Below are 13,132 nucleotides of genomic sequence, written 5' to 3' on the forward strand. Positions count from 1 at the left end.
TGAAAGAACTGAAGAAAAAATTCAAGCCTCGAGTTGCAATATTGAAGGATTCTATGGGCAAAATATTGAACAACGCAGGAAGCATCAAAGGAAGATGGAAGGAATACACAAAGTCACTGTACCAAAAAGAACTGGTCGATGTTCAATCATTTCAGGAGATAGTATATGATCAGGAACCGATGGTACTGAAGGAAGAAGTCTAAGCTGCACTGAAGGCATTGGTGAAAAACAAGGTTCCAGGAATTGACAGAATACCAACTAAGATGTTTCAACTAATAGATGCAACGCAGGAAGTACTCACTCTCCTATGCCAAGAAATCTGGAAGACAGCTACCTGGCCAACTGACTGGAAGAGACCCATATATGTGCCTAGTCCAAAGAAAGGTGATCCAGGAATGTGGAAATTATTGAACAATATCATTAATATCACATGCAAGTAAAATTCAAAAGTGGTTGCAGCAGTACATTGACAGGGAACTGCCAAAAATTCAGGCCAGATTCAGAAGAGGACATGGAACCAGGGATATCATTGCTGATGTTAGATGGGTCTTAGTTGAAAGCAGAGAATACCAGAAAGATGTTTACCTGTTGTTTATTGACTATGCAAAGGCATTTGACTGTGTGGATCATAACCAATTATGGATAGTATTGCAAAGAATGGGAATTCCAGAACACTTAGTTGTGCTCATGAGGAACCTGTACATAGATCAAGAGGCAGTCGTTCAAACAGAACAAGGAAATACTGTGTGTTTAAAATCAGGAAAGGTGTGAGTCAGGGTTGTATCCTTCTACCATACTTATTCAGTCTGTATGCTTAGGAAACAATCTGAAAAACTGGACTATATGAAGAAGAACGGGAGTAAGGATTGGAGGGAGACTCATTAACAACCTGCAGTATGCAGATAACACAACCTTGCTTGCTGAAAGTGAAGAGAACTTTAAGCACTTACTGGTGAAGATCAAAGACTATAGCCTTCAGTATGGATTGCACCTTAACATACAGAGGCCGAAAATCCTCACAACTGGACCAATAAGCAACATCATGATAAATGGAGAAAGTATTGAAGTTGTCAAGGACTTCATTTTACTTGGATCCACAATCAATGCCTATGGAAGCAGCAGTCAAAGAGAAATTAAAGGACCCATTGCATTGGGCAAATCTGCTGCAAAAGACCTCTTCAATGTATTAAAAAGCAAAGATGTCACCTTGAAGACTAAGGTGCACCTGACCCAAGCCATGGTATTTTCAATCACCTCATATACGTGTGAAAGCTGGACAGTGAATAAGGAAGACCAAAGAAGAATTGATGCCTTTGAATTATGATGTTGGCAAAGAACACTGAATATACCGAGGACTGCCAGAAGAACGAACAGATCTGTCTTGGAAGAAGTACACCCAGAATGTTCCTTAGAAGCGAGGATGGTGAGACTTCATCTCACATAGTTTGCACATGTTCTCAGCAGGGACCAATCCCTGGAGAAGAACATCATGCTTGGTAAAGTTCAGAGGGTCAGAAGAAAGAGGAAGACCCTCAATGAGAGGGATTGACACTGGCTGCAACAATGGCTCAAATATAGCGAAAGATTGTGAGGGTGGTGCAGGCACTGTTTGTGTTGTACGTAGGGTCGCTAGGAGTCGGAACCAACTCAACAGCACCTAACAACAGCAACATGTCTTTTCAGCAAAGTAATCTCTTCGTAAGTAATTTAGTAGAAGTAACTTAATAAAAGAGTCGTATCTCTAAATAAAGACAATACCTTCCATTTGAAACTCCCGGAAAATAAGATAAAGTTGCCTTGGTCAGAAAAAGAATCCCTCTGAACTTTCTAGCAAACCCTTTAATGAAGCGCTTTCAGCATAAACAATTAAATTCCACAACTGACACCTAAGAGAACAGAAAGAAGTCTGAAATGACACCCTGAAAGTTCCACTGATCTGATAGGATCTCTTGTCTTTAGTACCTTTTGGCCAAAGTAGAGAAGCATCCAGAAAGTTATACCCTAGAGCTTGAGCAAACAGAGAATGACAGCATACATTCATTCTAGTAAAATGGGGAATTTTTTTCACTCCCTAATACCTAAAATATAACTACTTCACTAATACAGGAGTTTCAGGAATGCAGAAAACTATATACCTACCCCAGACTGTAGACAAAACTTTGTACATTTGTATATGTGTATTTTTCTAGGGAGAGGGCCCATCACTTTGACTAAATTCTAAGTGGAGGCTATGATTAGCAAACAAACAAAAACGCTGCCCTAGAGCCAATTGCCTACCTTCTCTTACATTTCCAGGGAATGACTTCTTTGATTTTGAGGCTAAGGGTTGGTGCCTGTTGGCCTCAGGTGTACTGTTCTCAAAATGGTCTTTGTTCAGAGTAGAGTGGCCTATGTGTTTTGAAGGTAGCATGCAGCCTTCTGAATTCTAGGGGAAAACCTTTTCCATAGCATATCAGACAAGCCAATTCTTGCCTGTATGTTTATTCACCATAAAACTGGCAAAGTAATATCACAAATGGGGTTTTAAAAGTTGATTTTTAAAATTGTGTTGAAGGTAAAGGTTTGGCCTGGATTCGCTTTGTACTTTTGATTTACTCTTTTCTGGGCCTTGCTTTTTTTTTTTTTTTCAGGAATGGCTATTGTAATAGTTTATTAAAACAAAACAAAAAACAGTTGCCATTGAGTCAGCTCTGACTCACAGTGACTCCATGTGTGTCAGAGTAGAACTGTGCTCCATAGGATTTTGTTTGTTTTTTCCTTTTTTTTTTTTTGTAGAAATATGCACAGTAAAACATACACCAATTCAACAATTTCTACATATACAATTCAGTTACACTGGTTACCTTCATGTTGTGCAACCATTCTCGCTATCCATTTCCAAATTATTCCACTACCATTAAGATAGTCTCATTGCCCCTAAACTTCTCATCTAACCTTTTGAGTTGCTGTTGTCAATTTGATCCCATATAGATAATTCTTTAAAAGAGCACAATGCTCAAGGCAGACTTTTTTTTTTTTTACTAATTAAGCTAAACTACTATTTGGTTTGAGGTTTAGTTTGAGGTTTCAGTTTCAGGTTTAACGATTATCTCAGGCAGTAGTTTCAGGGGTCATCCCGCTGAAGCTCCAGAAAGTCTAAAGTCTATGAGAATTTGAAATTTTGTTCCACATTTTTTCCTCTTTTGATCAGGATTTTTTTAATAGAATCTTCGATCAAAACGTTCAGTAATGGTAGCGAGGCACAATCCAGTTCTTCTGGTCTCATGGCAAAAGAGACAGTTATTCATTGAGGCAATTAGCCACACATTCCATATACTCCTCCTATTCCTGCCTCTTCTTCTTCCTCTGTTGTTCCAGAAGAATAGAGACCATTTTTTGTACCTTGGATGGCAGCTCACAAGCTTTTAACACCCCAGGCACTATGCAGTGAATGAGGAGGTAGAACAGAAACACTAAAAACATTAGGCCAGTTGACTGGGATGTCCCATGAAACCATACCCTTAAATCTCCAAACCAAGAAAACAAATACCATGAGGTGTTTGGTTGTGCATAGGCTCCATAGGGTGTTCACTGACTGACTTTTCAGAAACAGATCACCAGACCTTGCTTCTAAGTCGCCCTCTGGGTGAACTCGAACCTCCAACATTTCAGTTAGCAGCCAAGCACGTTAACCATTTGCACCACCCAGGGACTCCATAATAGTTTATAGGAATTACCATATAGAAATGCTCTAAGGGTTAATAAACATGGTATCAGTTTATCCTTTAACTGTAATATGTAAAAAATACATATTAATTTAAACAGTGACCCTTGAAGAACCGACTACTAGGAGTGGGAGATCTGTCTCTGAGCCACAGAGGATATGCTCTTCTTTTCCCTTTATCCTCATAGGACCATGAGGCAGGCAGTAGAAGAAAGGGTCTCTGTGCTGAACATAGTCAGAGCTTGAAAAGAGAGGCAGACCCCAGTCATGTTTGCACCGTCCACTCTCAAACATCGGTAGCAATAGAGAGAAACAGCAGCACCTATTAATATAGTTAGTCAGACAATAAACACTGATTAAATGGCTTGGCAACAGCCAGTCCAAACAACATTTACGTTTAGCCGTAAGGATGGAGATGATAAAAGATGGAGAGTCAGCGCAGAGACAAGACGCCAGACCTCCTGGCGTTCAGTGGCCATCTGAACTTAGAGGTAGAGTTAATTAAGGCACTGGTAATTGCCTGGTATTACTGTCATTTATTCTGAGATATTTTATTTTGCATAAGCGTAAGGACTTTAGCTATTGGTTCTAGGAGAGAAGGAGCAACAAACAAACTCAGGTGCACTTTGATGAGAGCAGCATGATAGCTTGTTAGGCACAGAGAGGGAGCCCTAGAGTGTGTCTACAACCCTGACATGCAGGTATCAACTATCCAAACCCAAGGGAGTTTTTCCCAGCCCACTGAAGAGGCATTTTAAATATTCCAGCTCTAGTTTCTTTTTCCCCTGACCACTATCAGATCAATCAGGTCACTGCAGGAATATTTTCAGAAAGCTGATAATAGGGTCAAAGCAGCATATCTAATTTCTCAAAGTATACTCATACCCTCTTAGTAAAGGTTGACAGGTATTAAGTCATTTTCTTGAGATTTTGTAAGTTTCTAAATTGGCCTTGTTTCTTACAGAATGTAAAGAGACTGTGGTGTTCCTTTATCCTTTTGCACTGTAAATTCTCCTATTTTAAGCTATTTTCAAAAATATTTTGGAAACTATTAAACATATGCCTTAAACCTACAAATAGCGTTTATTTTGCTGGAGCAAATTAACTTCCAGAGAAGAAAGCCTAAGGAAGTTTAGAGGTGAGAAGAAGGAGAAGAAAAAAAAAAAAAAAAAAATATATATATATATATATATATATGAAACTAAAAACAGAAAATAGTCTGTCTTACCAGCATTTACCGTGTGGAAAGGAAGCTCATTTCTCTCTTTCTCTCTATATATATGTACATATGTATATCGTAGAAATTCAAGATTTGTGGGGGGGGTGTAATATATTTCACTATTATCAACAACACTTTGCAAAATATGTCTTTATTTGTGGACGTTGGTTATTATCCCATTTATACACATACATGTACTATATGTGTGAAGATATACACAAGTACATATACATAAATGTCAATATATTATATTTTACAATGGGTGGTTGTAGGGTATTGTTGAAGCAACTGGAGGAGGAAAGAGGTACCAAAATAATAATAGTCAACATTTATAGAGCACTTACTATATGCCAGGCTCTTTGTAGGGTCCTTAAATCGGTTGTATCATTTAAACCCCACAATGACCTTAAAGGGGTCGGCACTATGGTAACTTGATTTTAGAGATGAACAAAGTGAGGCCCAGAGAGTTAAGTAGCTAGACCAGACTCACACAGCCAGTATGTGGGATTAAACCCAGGAAGTCTGACCCTGGAGCCTGTTCCCCTAAACACACGGGGCTGTCTATGTGTGTGTGCCTGCCATATTGGCCACTGTGCCATCTGTGGTGATTTCTGGTGGCCAGCATTCCCCTAGACAATATTCTTATTAGTCAGAGAAGACAGTGAGCAATAAGGGAGGCCGAGGCTTTCAGGGGCTGTCCCCCTTCCACACCACTGACACTCTAGGCCTCTTTTCCAGGCCAATGGCCCCCACAACCTATAAGATCATCACATCACTCATATATTAGATTCCCCAGAATGGGATCTCAGACCTTTCTAGAAGAGAATCTACTTTCCACTTCCCTCAAGACTTACTAGTAGCAAGCATGAGCATCCTGTTGGGAGAAAACAGTCTGCTCTCCTCATACCAGGGTCTGTCCATCCTCTGCTTTCCTCAGACATTACGTTCACACTGGAATACCACCCATGTTCTCAGAGTGGACAGCCCAGCACCAGGAGGAATGTAGAATGGAGGAAATAACCCTAGGCTCAAGAGAGGAGATTGTAATTCTCCTCTCACCTCTGGTACTAAACCTTCCTGGGACTCAGCGTTCTCATCAGTGAAGTCAGGGCAGGAAGTGAGCACTGGCCGTTAGTCACAGTGTCTTAATGTACTCTATCACTACTCAATAGCCTTGTGAGGATGAAAATATCCACTCAAGCAGGTGAGGAAAACGAGGTTTAAGGAGGAGAGTCGCTGTTCAAGATAGTAATATGACTCCAAACCCATCTCTGTCTACCTCAGTAGATGATGCCTAAGCCTCCTTTCAGTTCTGAAATGGATGAATCTAAACTGAATTTTTTAATGAATATGGAATAATGCAAATAAAAGGCATCCCTTGAAGCTTGAAAAAGGTCGTTTTAGGATAAATACAAAGAAGTATTAATTTACATTTGGTACAAGTTTGGGAAATTTGTAATTTAAAATGTACCACATGCTAAAATTTTAAGAGAGGTTTAAGCACAGTTTAGAGAAAGTAAATGGTGATGATTCCCCTGAAGGAAGATAAAGACAAACTAAACTTCGAGAAACAATCGTGTTTTTCCACAAAGTATGCCCTGGAACCACCTTTAGTTGGAGGAGCCATTCTAGAGAACATTTTCCAGCTACAAGAAATTTTAAAAACTTATCTCGAGAGATAACAGCCAACTCACTAAATTTCACTCAGACTCAAATGGCTGAAGTGACACTGTTGTAAATCAGAGATACCAAATGGCTGCTTCACCCTCTATGTGAAGCAAGCTATGATGTATTTTAATATAACTCCTCGATAGTGACTCACTTATTTGCCTCTAAGTATTTTGTTTGGTCTTAGAAGTAAAATGAACTGGTGTACCATTGGGATGGATAGGGTTTAAATGAGAAGCTAGTTGATCTTATACAGTATATGGTCAAAATCATTTTTTAAAACTCATTTAAAAACATTTAAAAGTACTCCCAAAGTGAGTTAAATTGTTGGAAAAAACAACATTTCACTCCTTCCCAAATACTTTGAAGTGATTAAGATAATAAATCATAGAATGTTAGAGCTGGACAATATCTTGGCTAATTAGGATGTTTACAGACATTATATTTATAGACAAGTCAGGTGAGGCCCAGAGACATGAAGCAGGTACCTAATATTATGCAGTTTGTTATTAGCAGAACTTGAACTAGTCTCCAACTCTTCTGGGACCAGTCCAGGACTCTTTTCATCACTCCTTGTTATTGCCCCTCAGTAAACCTAACCAATTGATGCCTTTGGATTATGTGTTGGCGAAGAATATTGCATATGCCATGGACTGCCAGAAGAACGAACAAGTCTGACTTGGAAGAAGCACAGCTAGAATGCTCTTTAGAAGCATATGTACTTTGGACATGTTATCAGGAGGAGGACATCATGCTTGGTAAAGTAGAGGGTCAGCGAAAAAGAGGAAGACCCTCAACAACATGGATGGACACTGTGGCTGCAACAGTGAGCCAAGCATAACAACAATTGTGAGGATGGTGTTTTGTTCTGTTGTACATAGGGTTGCTATGAGTCTGAACTGACTTGATGGCACCTACCGACAGCAACAACAGCCGCAGGGGATAGAGGCAGATGTTAGAAGGGCCCTGAGAAGTTAAGTTCATCTTCCTCATTTATGTAGTTGAGGCAACTCAGAGAAGGTGAGAGACTTGTCCAAAATGACAGTCCCTGGATTAGAACCCAGGTCTTGTGTCCCTTGGTGTGACGCTCTCCCTAGAATGCTCTCCCTGCCTCCAGGTGTATGAAAGAAGCCAAGTACTACATCTCAATTTTCATTGGTTATTTTTCACTTGTTGGAAAATCAGTATCAGTACAATTTTTTACTAATATTGTTACTATTTCTGCTTTTATTTTTCGTAGCTGTCCCCATTAAATCAGAGTTGGCAGTTGAAATTTTGGAGAAGGGGCAGGTCCGGTTTTGGATGCAGGCTGAGAAGTTGTCTGGCAACGCCAAAGTCAGCTACATATTTAACGACAAAGAAATTTTTGAGGGGCCGGTAAGTTTTACACTTTTTAGATTTTTAAGCATATTGTTGTAGAATACCTAGGGGAAGCCCTGTTAGAATACAGGTAAGTTGTAAAAACCACTGGGCAGTGGAATGAGGGGAATTTAAATCATATCCTCAGGTAAAAAATGTGGAGGGAAAATATAGATTGACTACATCTTATTATCCAAACTAGGGCACTTCTGAGAGTGAAAGGGGGTGCTAATAAGAATGTTCACAAGTCAACAGTCATAAACCAAAATTACCTCAAGCACTCCAATAAGTATGGTCACCTATGAAAATAGAGCTGCTCACCTGAGAAGGCAAAGGAGCCAGTACCCTTACCTGAACTAGCATAACCCCAGCAAAGACTTGATGCTTTATACTGAGGAAATGGCCTCTATTGTTCCAATGGCTCAAAAAAAAAGCAATAAAAAGATCTTGTATTGCTTTTCTGGTTAAAAATACAGTATATACTCATGGTAAAAAAAAAATCACACATTCTTAAAACTTTTTGATATACACGTTGGTATATACTTTTTGGTCTTCTTTCTACATTTTTGTGTCTGTCTGTTTTTACATAAGTGAATATGTATATGTACATCTGTACACACACATACATTTATTTTTATTTTAGTAGCAGAACTTGGACTTTCTATCCCTATACTATCTTTGTTTGCGTTTAACATAAACAAGTTTTTATAGATAGTATTATGACATGGGAGCTGTATTGTCCTCCCGCAGACATCATCACAGCCAGTGGGGTATCGGCGCCCGGTGGTTCTGAAGGACTTCAGCTCAGTGGCTCTGGCACTCCCTCATGCAATCACAGGTGTAAATGGGAAATTGAGAGAAGGACAAGGAGGTGTAGCTTGTGGCCATTGTTAGCAACCCAATGAGATATATTTTTAAAACATTTGAGAATCCACTAGTGAGGTAGAAGATGATTTATGTAAATAGCAGAAGAGTATACAGTATATTCCTTTTGAACTCATATGCTAACTGTATCTAGAGCCAGAATAAGTCACTTACGTGTCCAGTGTGGCCTTTCTCCTTCCTATTTTCAAAAATGTTCTCATCTGCTGGTATGATCACCACCTGGCCAACGGAGAGGAATGAAAGGCATTGTCGGCAGCACTGTCTGCCACCACAGCCATTGAGCAGACACTCAGGCACATGTGTGTACACACACTCCTCTTCACGTGTCCATGTGTGCACACACATACAGACACACACACAACACACACTGTAGTGGAAGAGCTGTTGGTTGTCATGGCAGTTGCCTCTAACCATACTGTTTCATTAGTGGAAAATTACTGTCTTAGGTCAGGTTCCCCCAAAAGAGAGTCTGAAATAGAGATTCTCATTGGAGTGGTCTACTGGGGGAGTGCTGTTAGGAGAAGGGAGGAGGAAAGCAGGCTGAGGGGAGGGGCAGGGAAGCCAAGCAGAAATGTGGTCTCAGCCAGAGACTGGCTTCAGCAGGGGAAGCTCTGGAGCTTTAATGGCACCACAGACTTGGGCCCAGATCTGTGCCTATATTCTGTGATATCTTATGGCAAAACTTCATTAACTCAAACCTATTGTGAAATTTGTGCTTGTATGCATAGGAACTAGATCTGTCTTCACCCTCTGGAAAAAAAGTTGTTCAAGCAATGTGATAAAATAAGCAGTCTAATAGAGCAATTTTAATTCATTAAGAGCAAGTGGATTTCAAATGCTTTCAAAGTATCTTTTAGTCGTATATTAATTTAGCAAATATTTATTGATTGCCTGCTATATCCACCCATGTAGTAGACACTGGGGACATAGCAGTGAATTACGTGAAACTGTAGGCAGCACTTGCCTCGTGCCGTTGGTAGTTTTGCATTATTCTGCTAATTAAAAATAACGTAATCTGGAGAGCAAATGGGAATCTAAAAATAACTTGAAAACATTCTGTGACTTGCAATAACAAAACTTTATTTATATTTAATAAGTTAAATTTCAGACCTTGTAGTAATTAATTCTGGTCATCCTCTAACCAACTACTCTGAATTAATGGTCTTATATTCCACATTGTATTTTCCTTTTCCTTGGGAAAAAGATTTGGAAGACTCGCTCATCTTAAAAAAGAATGTTATCAAGAAATTTTAGTAAAGTTATAATTCTTTGTGGTTTATTTTTATTTCACCAGGCCCATTGTTATCAAAATGAAATACCTATTTCACTGATTTCTCTGTCTTTTCCTGTTTGCATTGAAGAAATATAAGATGCATATTGACCGAAACACTGGTATAATTGAAATGTTCATGGAGAAGCTACAGGACGAAGATGAAGGTACATATACTTTCCAGCTGCAGGATGGAAAAGCAACTGGCCATTCTACTCTTGTTCTCATTGACGATGGTAAGAGTCTTGTGGAATATTAACTGGAAGACTTTGCTCTCCTTTTCAGTGCCGATACTCCATGGCACGAAGTGGTCATGTGAAGGGAAGTAGGAACTGTTTCTTGATTGAATTCCAATATTTGAAACACAATTTTCAGTTTCTACTTTCCACAGAATCATAGAAATTAAAGTTAATTTAAAAGGACACCAAATTTATCCCTGGCCCATAGGCAAGACTGCATTTAAATGATCTCATATGTAAATAAGTATTTATTTCTAAAATCCTCCAGTGAAGAAGACTGTAATATAACTAAGACTGTATATGTGTCTCAGAAACAAACTGTGGTACTGTTTTTTAAGGCATTCTTACTTTAAAGTATTTAAATTGAGAAGGAAAAAAATGCAGAAACAGTGCATGCCGAATCTACTGATCATACATTATAGCTAGACTGTAGTATGTCAGCTGACCTAAGCCCTGGTGGAAACCACCAAGATTTAAAGTGTGGCATTTTCAGATCTCTGCAATTGCAACATCTGATTCTATTTCACAATTTCCTAGCTTTATGACCTTGGACAAGTTACTTAGCCTTTTTAAGTCTGTTTCTCCATCTATAAAGATTGAAAACCACTGGGGTTGTCACAATGGGAGAATGTTCTAATAATGAATATAAATCACTTAGCACAGTGTCTGGCATGTATGTTTATACTGCTCAACTCAATTTCATACTTCTTGTTTCCAATTTCTAGCTTATAAAAAACTCCAGAAAGAAGCTGAATTCCAGCGGCAAGAATGGATCAGGAAACAAGGTAAAAAATAGGCAGTGAGTAAAGAGAAAAACCAGTTTTTTGAACAAAATATTCTAAGATTATTTCCATAACAAATTAAAATGAGTATAATAATATATGTGAACATATAAAAACAATTGAAAATATTTATGTATTAAACATGTTTCCATTTAAAATACTTAAACACCGAATCTAGAATTTTTTAATTTTGATTTCAAATATAATATACCTTGTGATTTAAAAATGAACTTTGATTTTGCACTTGTGATTAATAAAGTGATTGCTGATGTCATTTCAAATTTTGTAGGTCCGCATTTTGCTGAGTATTTGAGCTGGGAAGTGACAAGTGACTGTAACGTACTATTGAAATGCAAGGTAAGTGGTAGATAAATTTTTAATATTTGACTCAAGTGAAATAAAGATAAAATAGAATGTGGAGAAAGGAAGATCAGTTTTTCATCTCCTCCATTTGCACCACTATGATAAGCAACACAGCCTTTCTGTTAAATGCTCCTGTAACCTCTGGTTGGTAAGAAACATTTAAAATAAAACATAAAAACATGGAAAGGCAAGATGATCACTCCCATTTGTTACCCATGCCGTAGTTAATAAGGACACAAAGTCTTTTATTAATTATTAATCTCAGAAAAATCTCACATTGTCTTTCGTTTCAAGCCAAATCTGCATTCTAAGTGGTATCTATGCCAGAATCATTCCAGCTACAATTTTTTTCTGTGGAGATTTAGCAACTTCCTATCTAACTGTGTGACAATCAGGACTTTTTAGAGTCCCCAGCTCTGCTACTGGTTCTGAAACCACTGTGCTGCCTTGATAGAGAGGTTCAGTGTAGAGTTTGCAGCTCACAACCAATGGTCTTATCAGGCCTTTGGAAATTTTTAGAAAATCTAAATAGCATTCTAAACCATTTTGTACCTTCTGACTCATAGCAACGCTTGAGGACAGAGTAGAACTGCCCCATAGGATTTCCAAGGCTGTAATGTATAGAAGCAGACTGCCACATCTTTCTCCCGTGGAGTGGCTAATGGGTTTGAACCGCCAACCTTTCGGTTAGCAGCCGAGGACTTAACCACTGCACCACCAAGGCTCCTTTTCCTTAGCATATGGTGTTATCATCAAAAATATGTTAGATAAGGAACTTTTGGATGAGGTTGGAGTGTGAAGGTTGTGATGGCTGATAGCAACTCAAAAGCAGAAGCCTGGCTTTTGTGTTGGGCATGCAGTTGTCATTATGAAAGCCGGAACCCAAGTGCTCCAGCTTCTACTTCTTACTGGCTGCTGTTGGGTCAGCCCCTGACTTACGGTGACCTCATGAACAGTGAAATGAAATGCTGCTAGGTCCTGCACCATCCCCGTGATCAGTTGTGGATCGGACCATTGTCATCTGTAGAGTTTTCACTGGCTGATTTTTGGAAGTAGATCATGGGACCTTTCTTCCTAGTCCATCATAGTCTGGAAACTCCACTAAAACTCCTTCAGCATCATAACAGCACTCAAACCTCCACTGACAGGTGGGCACTGGCATGAGGCATGTTGGCTGGGAATCAAACCTGAGTCTTTAACATGGAAGGCAAGAATTCTGCACTACCGGACCACCACAGCCCTCCCAGTCTCTACTAGATATTATAAGTTCAAAGAAACAGCAGTCTACCAGAAATAGAGAAGAAAAATCAATTCTAGGTTTTAACTCTCAGGAAACCATAGAAAACGGGAGTACATTCTTAACGCCCAATACAATATTAAAAACCTGCTCAGTCTTTCTCACAGCCTGGCAATGGCTCTTGAGAAAATCTTTCTTAGGCAGCAGCTAAAACCCTAACCCTCAGTAGCACCTGTGGTCTTAAAAGCCTGTGAGCAGCCACCTAAGATACTCTACTGGTCTCACCCTTCGGGAGCAAGGGAGAATGAAGAAAACAAGATACAAGGGAAAGATTAGTCCAAAGGACTAATGGACCACAACTACCACGGCCTCCACCAAACTGAGTTCAGTACAACTAGATGGTGCCC

The 13,132-nt window shown here is 39.2% G+C and overlaps 1 protein-coding gene across 6 annotated transcripts in view; it reads left to right on the plus strand.

Annotated features, from left to right (window-relative positions):
• Positions 1-13,132, plus strand: part of MYOM1 (myomesin 1) — a 191,192-nt gene that overhangs the window by 157,900 nt on the left and 20,160 nt on the right. For all 6 annotated transcript variants that reach the window (XM_023742890.1, XM_023742888.1, XM_004388930.2 and 3 more), the window contains 4 exons: positions 7,831-7,967; positions 10,196-10,340; positions 11,069-11,128; positions 11,415-11,482. In XM_023742890.1, coding sequence (XP_023598658.1) covers positions 7,831-7,967; positions 10,196-10,340; positions 11,069-11,128; positions 11,415-11,482 — 410 coding nt within the window. The remainder of the gene's footprint in view (positions 1-7,830; positions 7,968-10,195; positions 10,341-11,068; positions 11,129-11,414; positions 11,483-13,132) is intronic.

The sequence above is a fragment of the Trichechus manatus genome, unplaced genomic scaffold (genome assembly GCF_000243295.1).
Source record: "Trichechus manatus latirostris isolate Lorelei unplaced genomic scaffold, TriManLat1.0 scaffold00222, whole genome shotgun sequence".
In the NCBI taxonomy this organism is placed as follows: Eukaryota; Metazoa; Chordata; class Mammalia; order Sirenia; family Trichechidae; genus Trichechus; species Trichechus manatus.